General features: G+C 45.2%; 1 protein-coding gene across 1 annotated transcript in view; it reads left to right on the top strand.

Moving 5' to 3' along the window:
* The first annotated feature begins 6 nt into the window (after positions 1–6).
* The window catches only part of CCDC40 (coiled-coil domain 40 molecular ruler complex subunit), a 32,609-nt gene continuing 14,344 nt past the window's right edge, over positions 7–18,271 (top strand). Inside the window, exons 1-6 of the mRNA XM_028499817.1 lie at positions 7–156; positions 6,048–6,205; positions 6,386–6,508; positions 9,763–9,884; positions 17,524–17,767; positions 17,848–18,030. Coding sequence (XP_028355618.1) covers positions 24–156; positions 6,048–6,205; positions 6,386–6,508; positions 9,763–9,884; positions 17,524–17,767; positions 17,848–18,030 — 963 coding nt within the window. The 5' untranslated portion in view covers positions 7–23. The remainder of the gene's footprint in view (positions 157–6,047; positions 6,206–6,385; positions 6,509–9,762; positions 9,885–17,523; positions 17,768–17,847; positions 18,031–18,271) is intronic.

Genomic DNA, 18,271 nt, shown 5'->3' with positions numbered 1-18,271 from the left:
AGCAGCACCTGGCCCGCCTGCAGATGCAGCTCGAGAAGAGCCACGACCGCCACTCTATCACAGCGTGCCAGAGGCGGAAGAAGGAGGAGGAGCTGCAGAGCGTGCGCTTGCTCTACGCCAGGACCTGCAAGACCGCCAACGAGGAGCGCGAGAAGCGTAAGCGGCCCCGTGTCCTCGCAGGCGTCCCCGTGGCGCGGCCCCGCGTGCCATAGAGACCCCAAGGGGCATCCTCACGTGCCATCGTATCCCTGAATGCCGTTGCAACCTGGTAGGGTGTTCCCAAGTGCCATCATGACCCCGAGGGGTGTCCCCACATGCCATCGCAGGGCTTCATGAAAGGCAAGCTGTGTTCCTGTCCTGGAGGGGTTCCCAAACTTTTGGGGGAAGGAAGACATAAATGTCTTAAAATGCACCTAATTAGGCAAAGTAGCAAACACTGAAAGCCAGCAGGGCGGGGTATTTGGGGTCAAAAGCGGGAGAGGCGGGCTTCCCTGGTGGCGCAGTGGTTAAGAATCCGCCTGCCAACGCAGGGGACACGGGTTCGATCCCTGGTCCGGGAAGATCCCACGTGCCGCGGAGCAGCTAAGCCGGTGCGCCACAACTACTGAGCCTGTGCTCTGGAGCCCGCGAGCCACACCTACTGAAGCTCGTGCGCCTAGAGCCTGTGCCCCGCAGCAAGAGAAGCCAGCACAATGAGAAACCCGCGCGCGCGCAGCAACAAAGACCCAATGCAGCCAAAAATTAATTAATTAATTTAAAAAATGCTGGAGAGGCTGGTGGGCTGCTGGGGTTGAAGATAGGGTATCCAGAAGGCAGGGAGGAGCGGGAATGGGCAGAGTTTAAATCGGTGGGGAGGTATAGGTGAGGCTGATCCAAAGCGCAGGAGCCCGTGGTCCAGAGCCCTGCAGCCCCAGGATGTGTGGCAGATTACAGGGAATAGGTGGCTTTGGAGCAGTAGAGACAGTGAGGGTGCGACTAGTCACCAGGCACTGCTCCTACCAAAGCAATAGCTCTGCACGGAGCGGAGGTCGTGGGCCACAGTGAACGGCGTGGTCACAGCAGGTTACTTCAGTTGTTGTGCTTTTTCATGTTTCCAACTTGCTTTATCAGCTCTGTATTGCTATTATAATGGGGAAAATAACCTGAAAGAATTTGGGAGAAACCAAAATCACACGTATATCCCAACTGTGGATGGAAAGAAGCATTTTGGACCCTGAGAAATGCAGGAGAGTTTTCTGGACAGAGCTGGGGAAGAGCACCCCTCCCTGAGTATCACCAGATTAACAGAATCTACCAAAAAGAGAAGAGCACGACATTCACACTAAAACAATGGAGCCACATCCTCCAGATATAACAGAATTTAGACCAGTCTGAAAGAGGACACAGGTCCCCCACCCCCTCCACACAGGAGAAGTGAGTGCCCACCAGCACCCCTCATCAGATCCTCAAGGTGTGGATGGACTTCTGGAAAGATCCAGACAACTTCGTGGACACTCTGTCCTTTCTGGAAGTCACCAGGGAGCGGGAACAGAAGCTGTTCGACCAAGCGAGGCCCCACCGAACAGCGCTGTTTCTCCCTTCTTCAGACTAAAGAACTCGGGTGGCGGTCCCAGCCCTGCCTACCAGGTGCCGCCACTGCACTGTCCCATAGGCGAGACGTGGGGCTTTGCCTCTGGAGAATGTCCACAGTTGACCTCCTCACTTAGGAGGCGGGTGAAGCCCGCCAGTCGGTAAACCTTCGCATCCAAATGTGAGTCATCAGCGGCAATCCGCACACGGGAGAGCAGACGCCTCCACAGACACGGACCGGGTTCCGAAAACATAGCATACGCCAGCTGGTGTTCGACATGAGATCTCAGAGGACATCTCATCAGTCAAATGAGAACCAACTCTTAGGGAAAAGGATACTCGGAATTAAAAAATAGAATCACCCCCAGCGCCCCGCCAAAAGTACTAGATAGGCAAATCAGCACTGCTGGAAATTGAACAATTGAACTGTGTACTAAAAGGTCAGTTTGAGGAATTCTGCCCAGAATTCAAAGCAAAAACCCAAAGTGATGGACGTTTTGAGAAGGAGATAAAAGACATGGACTGTAGGTCTGGTAAAGTCAGTATCCATGAGATAGAAATTCCAGGAGATTAGGGGCATTAACCAGTGACATCAGAGGAAAACATTTGCATGAGTTCAAGAAAGATGAATCTTCAGATGTAAAGACTCATGGAGGGCCAGATGGGTGGAAGAAAAAATAAACATGCCTAGACATAGTTGGTGAAATTTTTAAATTCCAAAGGTAAAGGGAAGAAATGCCATAGGATTACAGACAGGACAAAACCAGACACTTCCTATGTTATTTAACCCACAAGGGGGTGGAAAATTTGGGAAACTCTTCCCAGGCTTTTTTTTTTTTTTTTGGCTGCATTGGGTCTTTGCTGTGCACGGGCTTTCTTTAGTTGCAGTGAGCAGGGGCTATTCTTTGTTGCAGTGCGCGGGCTTCTCATTGCGGTGGCTTCTCTTGTTGCAGAGCACCAGCTCTAGGTGCGTAGGCTTCAACAGTTGTGGCATGCAGGCTCAGTAGCTGTGGCTCGCGGGCTCTAGAGTGCAGGCCCAGCAGTTGTGACCCACGGGCTTAGTTGCTCCGCGGCATGTGGGATCTTCCCGGACCAGGGCTTGAACCCGTGTCCCCTGCATTGGCAGGCAGATTCTCAACCACTGTGCCACCAGGGACACCAAGCCCCCCACCCCAGGCTTATTTTACAATGTTCAGTATAATCCCTACTGGAAAAGCTTACAACATACAAAAACAGAAAACTATAAAGTGTTCCTACTTATGAGGTGTAAAAATCCTAAATAAAATATTAGCAAATATTAAATTCTTACTCAGCAACAAAAGATTAAGTTCAGCAATATATGAAAAGAAAAATACCTCCTAGTCAAGAGGGCTTAATTCTGGAATAATTTGAAATTAGGAAATCTACTGATTCATTGCATTATATTCTTAAAGGAGAGAGAACAAATAGATTTTCTGGGTGGATGTCAAATGGGTGTTTGGATAAAACTCATTGTCCATCCTAAACTAGGATAGAAGGAAAGTTTGTTGTAAGTATTTATCAGCAACTAACAAGGCAGTTTTACTCAGAGGAAAGCCCTGGAGTAATCATAGTTAAGGAATGAGACGAGGATGCATCGTTTTGGAGGTTCCAGCCATGAAAGAAAACAGGAAAAATAAACGAAGTATAGATTCTGGATATGAAGTCATGAAACTCATTCTCCACCAATGGTATGATTGTTTACCTAGCAGATTCAAGATCACTGATGAAAAGCTAAAAAAAAAACAGTAAGAAATCTATAAAGTAACTGAATACCAGAGCTATAATTTTCTTTTCTACCAGTCATATCCAATTATGAATTATAATTTTTTAAAACGTCATCCATAATAGCTATAACAACCATAAAATACTGAGGAATAAGTCTAACAAGAAGCAAGTGAACCTATCTGAAGAAAAACAATAAAATTTTACTAAAGGACATAAAGCAGATTTAAATAAATGGAACAATCATGTAACCAGATGAGAGGAAACAAATGTCATTTCTCTCCAAATTAATAAGTAGTTCAATGCAAGTACAGTTAAAATCCACGATGGGATGTTTTGGGTGAACTTGAATTTATTTAACATAGTTATTATTTTCAAGAAGTAATAATACAAAATTAAGGCACTCTGGAGTCTCCCCCGCCCCAGCCTCCAGCCACCTCCACAGAGGCACACGGTATTATTGATTCTTGGGAATTCTTTTAAAGATGTTTTTGCATATAAAAGCAAAGTTACAGGGGTTGTGGTATTTTTTTCTATATTTTTTACACAAGTAGCTGCATATTATACCCACTGCTCTGTTCCTTGCTTTTTTTCCCTTATCAATGCATGCATGCAATACCTAAAAAGCTCTCCAATGATTTTCAAGTTCCAAGTTCACTTGGAACACTAAATGCACAAGAATATCCAAGAAAATTGTGAAAAGGAAGGATAATGAAGGGAAATTGTCCTATCAGGTATCAAAACACAGTATCAATCTACAGCAATAGAAACAAAATGGCACTAGAGAAAAAATGGGCAAACAGATCAATAGCGCAGAGTAGGGAGTTCCAGAAAATTTACTCAGGACTTTAGCTATTTACTGCAAATTGAAAGTACAGGTTGTATTTTTAAATCACTGAATATTTTTGATCATTTGACCACCTGAAAATAAACACTTACACTCCTATTTCACACTAAACAAATCCCGTTGACCCTGCAAATCTCTCTGGCTTCCTCTTCTGACACCAGGTCAAGAAAACTCTGCTTCTAGAGTGCTCAACTCCTCAGGTCAGGCCCACCTGATCATTTCCCTTTTTGCCACAAAACACAATCACAGGAGTAACACCAGGGACAGAGGTCATGGGAGGCATATAAGACTCTAGCCACCCTGTTTTTATTACATGAAGGGCCCTTTGAAGCCTAATAGGTAAAAGACGACCATCCAACCCGTAGAAGAAGGGCCAATGGTATGAGCGGGCAAGTCGGAGAAGGAAAGGGACAGCTGGTCTTCAAACTGTGAAAATAGACTTGATTTCACTAATGTTGAAAGAATACAAATTAAAAAGAATATTTGAAATATTGACTCTCAGTCACTCAGCCAGGAAAGGATAGAGGGGCAGAAGTGAGTGCCCTGAAGGATGGGTGGGCGAGTTCTCTGATTCAGGTGGGGGTGGATTAGTTGGCGCCCTCTGCCATAGAAAGGGGCCACGGACTGGGCGGCTTGAAGAACAGAAGTTTGTCTTCTTGTCATTCTGGAGGCCAGATGTCCAAGATCAAGGTGTTGGCAGGGTGTTTCCTCCTGAGGCCAATCTCCTGGGCTTGTAGACAGCTGTCTTCTCCTTGTATCCTCACAAAGTCATCCTCTGTGTGTCTGTGTCCTAACCTACTCTTCTCATAAAGACACCAGTTGTTAGGGCCCACCCTGGTGACCTCATTTTATCTTAATTACCTCTTTAAAGACCCTCTCCCCAAATACACCCCCACCCCAGTCCACCCGGCAACCACTCTTTCTACAAAACCGCCCCCCTCGTTTCCCTGCATTTGCTCCATTCCCCTCCCCTGTAACTCTTACCCACACAGGAGCCGAAGAATTCTCTAGTGTTAGAGTTTTTACAGTTATCTTAGATGTAAAAAAAAAAAACAAATTATTTTTCAAGTTTAAGTTCATCCTTCAAAAACACCTAACTCCGACATGATATTCACCCAGCAGCCTTTTGATCTATAAATCGATTTTCTGTTTAGATCTACCCACTGAATAAGGAATGCTCTATACAAGTGAGCCAGCAATTACTGGTTGAAGTCTATCTCCCTAAATAAACTGGTGTTCTAGCTTATAAATCAATCTCATGTGGGTTTCGTTCCAAGGAACCCCTGCTTCAGTGGTGCTCAGCCCACCCTTCAGGCTGGTTTCCTCCCAGGGGATTTAGGACTGTACCTGAGATTGCCAACCTCTAAGTGGTAAGAAATCTGTAAAATTCACATGAGGCCTCATAACCTTGACACTGTTTCAGAACATCCTTAGACATGGAGAATCTCTAATATGTGGTGGGAATGGAGGGCTTATTGCAGTTGGCGGGCATAGATTACGTATATTTTGTCTCTCCAACTAGACTGTAAAGTCTTTGACGGCAAAAGGTATGGGTCTTTGTAGTTTAAAGGCTGTTTCCCAGGGCTTCTCTGGTGGCGCAGTGGTCGAGAGTCCGCCTGCCGATGCAGGGGATACGGGTTCGTGCCCCGGTCCGGGAAGATCCCACATGCCGCGGAGCGGTTAGGCCCGTGAGCCATGGCCGCTGAGCCTGCGCGTGCGGAGCCTGTGCTCCGCAACGGGAGAGGCCACAACAGTGAGAGGCCCGCGTACCGCAAACAAACAAACAAAAAAAGGCCGTTTCCCAGACCCACCCCACAGTGGGGGGAGGGGTGCTGCTTTCACGATGTCCGGTGTGCGATGCTGGGACACCCTCCCCCTCTCTCCCCAGTGGCAGCTCTGCAAGCCGAGATGGAGACCCTGGCTCTACATCTCTTCTACCTGCAGAACATAGACCAGGACGTGCGTGACGACATCCGGGTGATGAAGCGAGTCGTGAAGAAGTCGGAAGCCGAGCGCATGCGGGCCGAGTTGGAGAAGAAGCAGCAGGTATTCTGCAAAGATGATGCCCGTGTGACTATTTGCCACATCTTTGATTTCCTGATCTGATCAGCCCTGCCCCTGCGTGAATACCGCAGCCCTGGGGGCCATGCCCAGCATGGGGTTGCTGACGTGGGTTGAGGTTGCTGGGGACCCATATCACTGTGCATCTCGTCCCCTCCCTTCCAGGACCTGCACGTGGACCAGCTGACCACCCGAGCCAACCAGCTGGAAGAACAGATTGCCCTGTTTGAGGCCCAGTACCGCGCGCAGGCTGAGGACACCCGGACGCTCAGGAAGGCAGTGAGCGAGGTAAGCGCTCAGTGGCACAGGCGCCATCTGGCAGCGCCCAGGCAGTGCCTGCATGCCTGCAAGGAGACTGACTGAGCCTCCAGTTAGCCGGCCAGCCTCCTGCACATCTGTCTGTCCTCATAAGCATCTCAGAGCATCTGGCTGACCCACGTTGGGGACACAGTAGATAGCAGCTGACTGATGGCCAGTATTCTTATTCCCACCGTAGCCAGTGATAGACTGAAAGGCCTCTCAGGAGCTGGGACATTCTGTCCTGCTTGCTGAGGCATCCTTAGCAAGTTCCTTACCGACAGCAGGCCTCTTCCGGAGAGGGCTGAAGTCTCCCTACCCATTCTCAGCCTGGGCAGCCAGTGCTCCAGGGCAGTGCCCACATCTCCCTTCCCGTGTGGAGTAAGGGAGGGCCCGGGCTCAGTGCAGCTCCAAGTTCGGTAGCCAGCACTGGAAACCAAAGTGGCTGTGACCTTTTTTTTTTTAATCTATGAGTCACCATCTGCATTCATACGCGCAGTGATGACACAAAGGAAACAACACACTTTTATTGAAGGAGAGACAAATGGGCTTGAACAAACACACCTGGGTCCACATGGGAAAGCACCCAGTGCTAGCCAACCTATGAGTATACTTAATCTAGAATGTGCTCCCATCAGAATCTCAGGGGGGAGAAAACTTCTTAGTTAGCAAAGTGAGTCCTAATTTTATCTGAAAAATAAATTCAGAGGACTAGCAGAGAATTGTCCAGGGAGGAAGGTTCATGAAGGCTGGCCCACGGTCCCAGTTTGCCCGGAAATGACAGATTTCCCGAGACGTGGGACTTTCTGGGCTAGAACCAGGGGAGTCCAGGACAAACCGGGATGGTGGGTCCACCTACCATTAAATACTATAAAGCCCTAGAGGCTAAAATAATGAATTACTGGAGTCAGGGACAGACAGGTAAGCTATGGGAGCCTGTGAGAGAGCTCAGAATCAAGGAAACGTTTATATAGAAATTTCATGGATTATAAATTAATGGAGAGCAAGTGAATTATGCACCCGGTGGTGTTGGGACATTTGGTTAATCATTTGGGGAAAAAAATCAAATCTTTTCCTCATACCACACACTAAAACAAATTCCACATGGGATCAAGTATTGAAACAAGGGAAACTGTACCAGAAGAAAGAAAATGAGAAATATTTATAAAGCCCTGGATTGGAGAGGCCTTTCTAAGCATAACACCAGTAAGTTTGGTGGTGTAAAGAGATTTTGAAAATCAATTCAGAATCTGCCGTGTGCGATTCTGCTCTGTGATGATTGTGTACACACACACGATGCTGTAGTTTTCTTTCATTACGTCTTTTTTGCCTCCCGCCTCTCCCGGCTGGCTGTGTGCCATCGGGGCAGGGCTGTCCCACGTTTGTTCATCCTGCATTCCTGCACCCAGAACAGGGGGGCCCATGGCAGGTGCGACACAGACATTAACGACGGACGAGGGCGGGACAGGGGTTCTCCCACCAAGTTGGCAAAGATGAACAAGGCAGGGGAATCGGGGCTCCCACACTGACGGCGGGGGTGCAGTCTGTCTTCATCAAGATCCTTATTCAAGGGCAATACTCTACTGCATGTCAGGGACACCCACCCCACTCCCCAGCAAGCTCTCCCAAAATATCACTGTTTGGACTTCATTCCAGGGAAAATAAGCATGCAAATAAAATTTCTGTTTACATTACATACTTCACGAACAAAATGAATAGAGAGTCACTGGGGACACAGTGCTGTGTGTGATAACCAAGGAAGTCCCAAGAAGAGGACATTGGTTAAACAAATTTTGATATATCCATTCAGTGGAGGGCTATCCCACCAATAAAATAAATATTTGCTGGCATGGAAACCCATTCACAATATGCTACTTTTTTTTTTTTTTAATATTTATTTATTTGGCTGCGCCGGGTCTTAGTTGCAGCACATGGGATCTTATTTGTGGCATGCGAACTCTTAGTTGTGGCTTGCGGGTTCTTAGTTGCGGCATGCACGTGGGATTTAGTTCCCTGACCAGGGATCGAACCCTGGCCCCCTGCATTGGGAGCGCAGAGTCATAGCCGCTGGACCACCAGGGAAGTCCCGCTACTTTTTAATATTAAGTTACAGAACAATAATAGGATATGATTGTTTACACACACACACACACACACACACACACACACAGAGGAAGATAACACCGGGGTGTTAGAAATGGTAAACTCTAAGTTGTGGGATTATTTTTATTTTCTTTTTGCTTATTTCCATATTCTAATTTGAGTAGAATAAACACTTTTTTTTAATGAGGAGTGTGTTTAAAACATTTAAAGACTGAATTCAGCCTCGATTTTTGCATCTCAGCCTGTACCTTGGTCAGCAAGCCCTCGTCCAGCAGACCTGGGGAGTCGGGGGGCACCTGCCTCTGGCTGACCAGCCCCACAGAGCCCAGCCTGGGGAGGAGCCCAGTGGTTTTGGTACCTACTGCCTCGGCCGGGCACTGTTGGGCAGTGCACAACCTACTCCACGGCACAGAGCAACCTCCTCAGTTAATAACTTACCCAGATCCGGAAATGTCTCACCAGTCATGGTATAATTAATTCACACCACTTTATGCTCTATAATAATAATAATGAATAGATGATTTTTTAAAGCCCTGACACCTGAGGGTAGGATCCCCAGGGGTGACGCCTCCTTTCACATCCAGCTCCACCCTTTTATCGTCCCTGTGAGTGTTCAAGGCCACTCTGACTTCCTCCAGCATCTACCATGCACATCCACCAAGAGCAGACGCTGCTGGAACTCAGCACCTCCACAAAGATGCTCGTGGCCTAATAGGGGTCTCACCTGAGCTCCCATTCAGTGCCCCTTCGGGAATCAGCAGGAGGCCAACTTGCCAACAGTGCAATGATTCCACTGAAATGACCCATCAGGACATTCTGAGCACCACATGACACAGCAATGGTGGTCGAGCTAAGAACATGCTGGGCATACAGGCACCATCCCCTCTGATCCGACGGCCGCAGGATGTGGGTACTATTACTGTTCCCATGTCACAGCTGGGGCTCAAGGCGCAGGCAGGTGTTAGGTCTTTAGAGCCATGTTTAATTTCACATGTGCCCTTCTGCTGATTCAGATAAAGAAAAGCATGGGTAACAGAAAAGGAAGATGATTCAGGAAGCTCGGGGCTCTCCGACATCCTTTTGGGGCTCTGAGCTTAATGACATAAGACCAACATCCAAGTAACCTCAGCTCTCCACTGCAGGCCTGCACGGAAATAGATGCCATCAACATGGAGAAAAAGCGCATCCTGCAGCAGTGGGCCACCAGCCTGGTGGGCATGAAGCATCGCGACGAGGCCCACAAGACCATCCAAGAGGCAGTCAGGTACAGGCGGCCCTTCTGGTTGCCATGGGGGTAGGCCAGGTGGCTCAGGACCACGGCGGGGGTCTGGGCGAGCCGGGAGAGCTCGTGACAAGTGTGGGAATGCAGAGGCCGGTGCGGAGTGGACTCCACGCCCAGCTCCTCACAGATGAGCACGGAGCGCCCATCCTCGGCTCTCCTGGGACAAAGGGGTGCACCTGCAGCCCCGCGGCCCTTCGGCCCCAGCTTCCGTCCTGAAGCCACCCTTATTGTTCCCCCAGATTTCAGTGTTTCTTAAATCCTTTCAAACTTTCCATGGCACCAGGAGCAGCAAAGCTTTCACGCTCAGATTTCCTGTGAGGATTAAGGAGAAACAGTGAGAGAGAGAGAGAAAGAAAAAGGGGTATTTATCTTGGGGAGATAAAGGTGTCCCTTTGATTTGCAGTTTCACCACCTGTGTGCAGAAACTTCATCCCTTCTCTATTGTTCTTCCGAGGGCTGAGTTCCAACCGAAATCCTGCTTTAATCTCCCTGAAAAGGGAAGGAAGAGGCCCCCCTCGCGTTCCCCTCTCACTTCTAGCGAGGGCTGGACGTGTAGCCTGGGCGGGGTGCTGGAGACAGAGGCTTCCAGACACAGCACTGCCTGAATTCCCCAAACCTCCAGGGTGCTTGGGGCCCAGATGTGGAAGCTGGTTCTGGAGGGAGCACATCATAGCTCGACTCGACCTCAGAAAAACAAAAACGGAGGGACTGATTGTTTTTAAAACAAGCCATTTTACATGGGTAATGCTGGATTAAAAATACACGTTTCCTTCATTTCCCTGAGTCGATGAGAGAAAGCCAAAGGGAGAATCATGGAATTCTCCCGGCAAAGTCCAGCTAAACATCTGCTTTCCCTTTAAACACGCAGGTGGAGGAACCGGGCGGGCTCAGGACTGTGGGATCGGGCTCCTCTCTACCCTGCCCCCTGGGGCTGCTGGCCTGCCCACTCCCGCTGTGTCCGCCCCCTCAATGCTGCCCTGTGTTTGGTGCAGGAGAGGCCTTGGCCTGTGGGCAGCTTTTCCCTCCTGCCCAACGTCGACCTTGAGTAAGGTTGAGGCTGGGAGTCTCATGGCCTGTGCCCCCCACAGGGACACACACCCCCCCCCCCGTTGTCCAGCACTTCCTGTGTGTGTCTGTTTTGTGTATGTGTGTGTGTGTGTGTGTGTGTGTGTGTGTGTGTAAGCAATCATATTCTATTATTGTGGGTCCCCGCCACACCGAGACTTGAAAGACAGCAGCTTCTACGGAATCTTCGTAGTTAGTGACAAAGTCGCATCAGGAGTGTGTCCCAACCACAGGCAAAGAATCATGTTGAGGCTGCAGCAAACACTGAAAGTCATACATTCAAAGCAAATGGGTCATTTCCATGTGAAACGTCTCAGAAGAAGCCAGAAAATACAAAGACTATACTGTGCTTAACTTGGGATGGGGAGGGATACCCTGCCTAGAATTTACACCCTCTCAGGGATAGGGACACAAACAGGTCCCCTTGTGCCCTGGTATCTGCCTCTGTCATACTTCCCGACAGGATACGTGTGGGACAGGCAGGGCTCAGCACCTCTGCTGGGTGTTAATCTGTCAGCTTCATCGCCTTGAAATCCTGTAACAGGTTCCCTCTTAATCCTCAATGGATTGGGCCAAGCTTCAGACATAGTCTAGATTCCACCAGTTCTTTTCGTTCTGTTTATTTTCCACTGGTGTCTGTTAATCAAGGACTTTTTAAAATCAATTTTTTAATTGAAGTACAGTTGATTTACAATGTATTAATTTCTGCTGTACAGCAAAGTGATTCCGTTATACATATATAGACATTTTTTAAATATTATTTTCCATTATGGTTTATCATAGGATACTGACTATAGTTCCCTGTGCTCTACAGTAGGACCTTGTTGTTTATCCATCCTATATATAAAAACTTATATCTGCTAACCCCAACCTCCTACTCCATCCCTTCCCCAACCCCCTCCGCCTTGGCAACCACCAGTTTGTTCTCTACGAAGGACATTTTTAAAGAGTGTCTTTTTTATTTTATTATTTTCTAAATTTTTGGCCATGCTGTGGGGCTTGCGGGATCTTAGTTCCCTGATCAAGGATTGAACCCGGGCCACAGCAGTGAAAGTGCCGAGTCCTGGACAACTGGACCGCCAGCGGATTCCCAACTGTGTCTTTTTTAAAAATAATTTTTATCAAGGGTAAGTGATCACATTACAAGAAATTAGAAGAACAGAGATAAAGATTTAAAATACCACAGTCTTTCTCCTTTTGTGACAACAACAGTTGATTAGCTAGCATTCTGATGTCTTTTCCCCCATGCATGTTTTACTGAGTGTTCAGATTTGTGTCATAAAAATTGGATGTCTTATGGTTATTGTTATTGACAAATTCTAGGTATTTATAAGGCTTCTACTTCCTAAAAAAGAAAATGAGTAACTTTTAAAAGTGGTTTATTGAGGATAATTTATGTACAAATTCATTATGTAAATTATTAGTGTTATGTAAAAAGTTATCCTTTTTCAGAGCACAGTTCAGTTCAGCAAATGGACAGATGCAAGTAGCCATCATACACTCAAGATATCAGCTATTTCCTGCATCCCAGAAGTCAGTACCTCTTCCCACCTCCAGCCCCCAGCAAACCCTGATCTGCTTTCTGTTCCTATAGTTTGGTCATTTCTAGAATGTCATGTAAACAGGATCACACGATACGTAGCTTTTCTTGTCTAGCTTTTTTTTCACTTTGCACAGTGCTTTGAGAGTCAGCCTGATGTTACAAGATCAGCTGCTGAGTAGTAGTCCCTCATGTGGATATATCAACATTTGGTTGTTTCCAGTTTGGAGGGTAGCATGACCAGAGCTGCTGTGACATTGCGTGCAGGTCTTGGTATGGGAATGCAAAATGGAACAGGCCACTTTGGGAAACACTTTGGCAGCGTTTGAGATTCTCAGCCATTCTCATCCTCAGCAACACTTAATAGTGCTGTCATTTATATTTTGGCCATTAGTAGATATGTTGTGGTGTCCTGTCGAGATTTTAATTTGCATCTTCCTAATGACCAATGATATTGAGCGTCTTTTCATGTATTTGCCATCCATATATCTTCTCTGATAAAAGGTGTCTTTTGCTCATTTTTAAAAATTGAAGTATAGTTGCTTACAATGTTTCAGGTATACAGCAAAGTGATTCAGATAGATATATATATGTATACTTTTCCATTGTAGGTTATTACAAGGTATTGAATATAGTTCCCTGTGCTATTGTTTACCTATATATCTGTTAATCCCAAATTCCCAATGTATCTCTCTACCCCCTTTCCCTTTGGTAACCGTAAGTTTGTCTTCTATGTCTGTGAGTCTATTTCTGTTTTGTAAATAAGTTCATATGTATCATTTTTATAGATTCCACATATAAGTGATATCATATATTTGTCTTTCTCCGACTGACTTACTTCACTTAGTATGATAATCTCTAGGTCCATCCATGTTGTTGCAAATGGCATTATTTCATTCTTTTTATGGCTGAGTAATTGCATATATGTGTGTGTGTGTGTATGTGTGTATATATATATATATATATATACATACACACATGCCACATCTTCTTTATCCATTCATCTGTCGATGGACATTTAGGTTGTTTCCATGTCTTGTCTATTGTAAATAGTGCTGCTATAAACACTGGGGTGCAGGAATCTTTCCAAATTAGAGTTTTTGTCTTTTCTGGATATAGGCCCAGGAGTGGGATTGCTGGATTATATGGTAACTCTATTTTTAGTTTTTTAAGGAACATCCATACTGTTCTCCATAGTGGCTGCACCAATTTACATTCCTACCAACAGTGGAATGTAAATTTTTCTCCACACCCTCTCCATCATTTATTATTTGTGGACTTTTTGATGATGACCGTTCTGACTGGTGTGAGGTGATAGCTCATTGTAGTTTTGATTTGCATTTCTCTGATTATTAGTGATGTTGAGCATCTTTTCATGTGCCTGTTGGCTATCTGTATGTCTTCTTTGGAGAAATGTCTATTTAGATCTTCTGCCCATTTTTTGATTGGGTTGTTTGTTTTTTTTATGTTGAGCTGTTTGAGCTGTTTGTATAATATTGGAAATTAATCCCCTGTCAGTCACATCATTTGCAAATATTTCCTCCTAGTCTGTAGGTTGTCTTTTTGTTTTGTTTATGGTTTCCTTTGCTGTGAAAAATCTTTTAAGTTTAACTAGGTCCCATTTGTTTATTTTTGCTTTTGTTTCCATTACTCTAGGAGATAGATCCAAAAAAATATTGCCGTAATTTATGTCAAAGAGTGTTCTGCCTATGTTTTCCTCTAGGAGTTTTATAGTATCCAGTCTTACATTTAAGTCTTTTTTTTTTTTTTTTTTTTTTTTGTGGTACCAGACCGGGGCGCGAACCTGGTTCCCCTGCATCGGCAGGCGGACGCGCAACCACTGCGCCACCAGGGAAGCCCACATTTAAGTCTTTAATCCATTTTGAGTTTATTTTTGTATATGGTGTTAGAGAATGTTCTAATTCATTCTTTTACAAGTAGCTGTCCAGTTTTCCCAGCACTACTTATTGAAGAGAATGTCTATTCTCCATTGTATATTCTTGCCTCCTTTGTCATAGATTAATTGACCATAAGTATGTGGGTTTATTTCTGGGCTCTCTATTCTGTTCCATTGATCTATGTGTCTGTTTTATTCTGCCAGTACCATACTGTTTTGATTACTGTAGCTTTGTAGTGTAGTCTGAAGTCAGGGAGTGTGATTCCTCCAACTCTGTTCTTCTTTCTTAAGATTGTTTTGGCTATTCAGGATATTTTGTGTTTTCATACAAATTTTAAAACTTTTGGTTCCAGTTCTGTGAAAAATAGTGATTTGATAGGGATCGCATTGAATGTGTAGATTGCTTTGGGTAGTATGCTCATTTTAACAATATTGATTCTTCCAATCCAATAACATAGTATATCTTTCCACCTGTTTGTGTCATCTTCAATTTCTTTCATCAGTGTCTTTTAGTTTTCAGAGCACATGTCTTTTGCCTTCTTAGGTAGGTTTATTCCTAGGTATTTTATTCTTTTGCTCATTTTTAAACTGAGCGGTTTATCTGATTATTGAGTTATGAGTTCACATATGTTCTGGATACAAGTCCTTTACCAGATATGTATTTTGAAAATATTTTTCTCCCAGGCTGACTTGTAATTTCATTCTCTTAACAGTGTTTTTTTGAAGAGCCAAAGTTTTAAATTTTGATGAATTCCAATTTATTAATTTTTTTCTTTCATAATTCATGCTTTTTGTGTCCTCTCTAAGAAATCTTTGCCTGACCTAGAGTCATAAAGATTTTCTCTATGTTTTCTGCTAAAGTTTGATAATTTTAGCTCTTCCATTTAGGTATATGATCTATTTCAAGTTAATTTTATTATGGTCTGAGGTTCAGTCTTTTTTTGCATGTCCATCTCCAGTTGTCTTAGCACCCTTGGTGAAAAGACCATCCTTTCTCCACTGAAATACTGTGGCACCTTTGTCAGAAATCAGTCAATTGTGTGTACGTGTGTGTGTGTGTGTGTGTGTACACTCTCCATCCTGTTCCATTGATCTATTTGTCTGTCTTTCACTAATACCACATTGTCTTCATAAGTACAGCTTTATAGAAAGTCTTTAAATCAGATATTGGGAGTCTTTGTTCTTCTTTTACAAAATTATTTTGGCTATTCTAGGTCCTTTGGATTTCCATATGAATTTTAGAATTAGCTTGTCAATTTCTGGGGAAAAAAATGCCTACTGGCATTGAGATTGGAAATGCATTGAGACTATAGAGCAGTTTGAGGAGAACTGACACCTTCATAATATTGAATCTTCTGCTGCGTGAACACAGCATATCTCTTCAGTATCTTTTTATAAATGTGTACAGGTGTTTATTGTTATACTGGTGAAACTGGGAAAAAGCAGAAAACTGGATAGAGCCTAATTGTATACCAATGAGATATTTAAAATACTATCTGGTCATTGAAAAGAATTAAGGCAATTTCTATGTACACTGATATTGAATATCTCTAAGATACAACAGAAGAAAAAGTAAGGTGCAGAATAGGATATACTAAGCTTCCACTTGTAATTTTTTAAGTGGAGAGAAATACGCAAACACCCACAAACATAATGTTTATATATGCATAAAATATATCTGGCAAGACATTTAAGAGACAGTAACAGGTTGCTTGGGGAAGAGAGTCCAAGGCCCAGGAATAGATGTGAGAAAAATATGGAAGGTATTATTCTAGTTCAAGAAGAAAGTACTTTTTGAATTTTTGAATAAGAACTTATTCAAAGGATAAGATACCATAAGTAGAGAAAAACATGCTTTAAGTACAACAGGACAGCACAGAATGAAAGGGAAAAAATGTCTCACACACAAAAATTCAAATTCCATTATCCAGGATCTGCATTTTTTAAAATAAATTTATTTATTTTATTTATTTTTATTTTCGGCTATATTGGGTCTTCGTTGCTGAGCGCAGGCTTTCTCTAGTTGTGGCGAGTGGGGGCTACTCTTTGTTGCGGTGCATGGGCTTCTCATTGCGGTGGCCTCTCTTGTTGCAGAGCATGGGCTCTGGGCGTGCGGGCTTCAGTAGTTGTGGCACATGGGCTCAGTAGTTGTGGCTCATGGGCTCTAGAGCACAGGCTCAGTAGTTGTGGCACACGGGCTTAGTTGCTCCACGGCATGTGGGATCTTCCCTGACCGGGGCTCAAACCCTTGTCTCCTTCATTGGCAGGCGGATTCTTAACCACTGCGCCACCAGGGAAGTCCCCAGGATCTGCACTTTTTAACTTGACATTACTTCTGGGTATTTCCATGACCGTATGCTGAGGGGATTTGAAGAGACAGCCACCTGTGTTCCTCCCAGCCACACCATTCACTGTGTGCCTCAAATGCTTTCAGCTTCGTGTTCACGAGTACAAAACTGAGATAAAAGCATATCGTTTCCAAGGGTTATGGTCATGACTAAAGGAGATGGGCTGGCGCCAACCACTCCCCACCCACAAGCACAAGGCAACAGTTTCCTGCCCTTTCCCCCTTCCATAATCACAATATTAGAAGAGTTTTAGACTTGGACTTGAGATGGGTAATAGTTCTTTTAACTTTTATTTTTATTTATTTATTTTATTTTTGGCTGCACAGCATGCAGGATCCTAGTTCCCCAACTAGGGATCGAACCCATGGCCCCTGCAGTGGAGGGATGGAGCCCCAACCACTGGACTGCCAGGGAAGTCCCGGGTAATAGTTCTAATACATTAGAAAATATTAGTCAAGATTTGAGTACTATTGGGACTTCCCTGGCAGTCCAGTGGTTAAGACTCCATGCTTCCACTGCAGGAGGTATGGGTTGGATCTCTGGTCAGGGAACTAAGGTCCCATGTGCCGCATGGTGCAGCCAAAAAATAATAAATAAATAAATAAATAATATGCGAAAGTCATAAAAAAATTTTTAAAAAAGATTCGACTAGTATTAAAAGAGTTGGTTTCCTAATTTCTTTCTCTCCATTCTGTGAGCTTCCTCTGAGCAGGATACCACCATACACTTTGGTGTTCCAATGTCCTAGCTTTGCTCTTTCAATTTTGGCAGCGATTGCCAGCATCAAGTCAAGTCCATGGATGGTGAGCTTGAAGCCTATAAGAAATCCATCATAAAGGAGGAAGAAAAGAACGAGAAGCTGGCCAGTATCCTGAACCGGGCAGAGACGGAAACCAGCCTGATGCAGAAACTGACTTCGCAGTGCCTGGCCAAGGAGGAGGCCCTGCAGAATGAGTTCAACACCTACAGGCTTACCCTGCTGGACACGGAGGACACACTGGGCAAGGCCCACATGGTACGGTCATGTCTCCCACCTGCAGGGCAAGCCTCCCCGACCTCCTTCACAGCACCCACCCTTTGGCTCTTCCTTTCCAGGAATACACGGCAACCATAGGCCAATTGCAGACTCTCCACCAGACCATCCAGCATGAGCTGGAGCTGAGGAGGAAGATGGATGCCTCCATCATGGAGAAGCTGCAGGAGCACATGACCTCCAACAAGATGACCAAGTACTTCCACCAGCTCATCCTGAAGCTCCAGAAGGAAAAGACCAACCTGGTATGCCACCTGCACACACCCGGGCCTCAAAAGGCAGGTGCCCCCAGGGAGAGCAGGCATTGGGGCGCCTCTCACGGGGAACAGACCACATGCGGTGGAATGGGCGGGAGCAAGGGGCACTCAGCATGTTCATTCACCTTTCGTTTTTTTCTAGTTGAAAAGAAATGCATTTTTATTGGAGAAAACCTAGAAGTACAAAAAGGCATAAGAGGAAAATAAGACAGCTGCAGTCCCACCATCG

Source organism: Physeter macrocephalus, chromosome 14, assembly GCF_002837175.3.
Source record: "Physeter macrocephalus isolate SW-GA chromosome 14, ASM283717v5, whole genome shotgun sequence".
NCBI classification, from domain to species: domain Eukaryota; kingdom Metazoa; phylum Chordata; class Mammalia; order Artiodactyla; family Physeteridae; genus Physeter; species Physeter macrocephalus.
The sequence above is the reverse complement of the archived record's forward strand: the minus strand, read 5'-3'. Positions and strand labels throughout refer to the sequence as shown.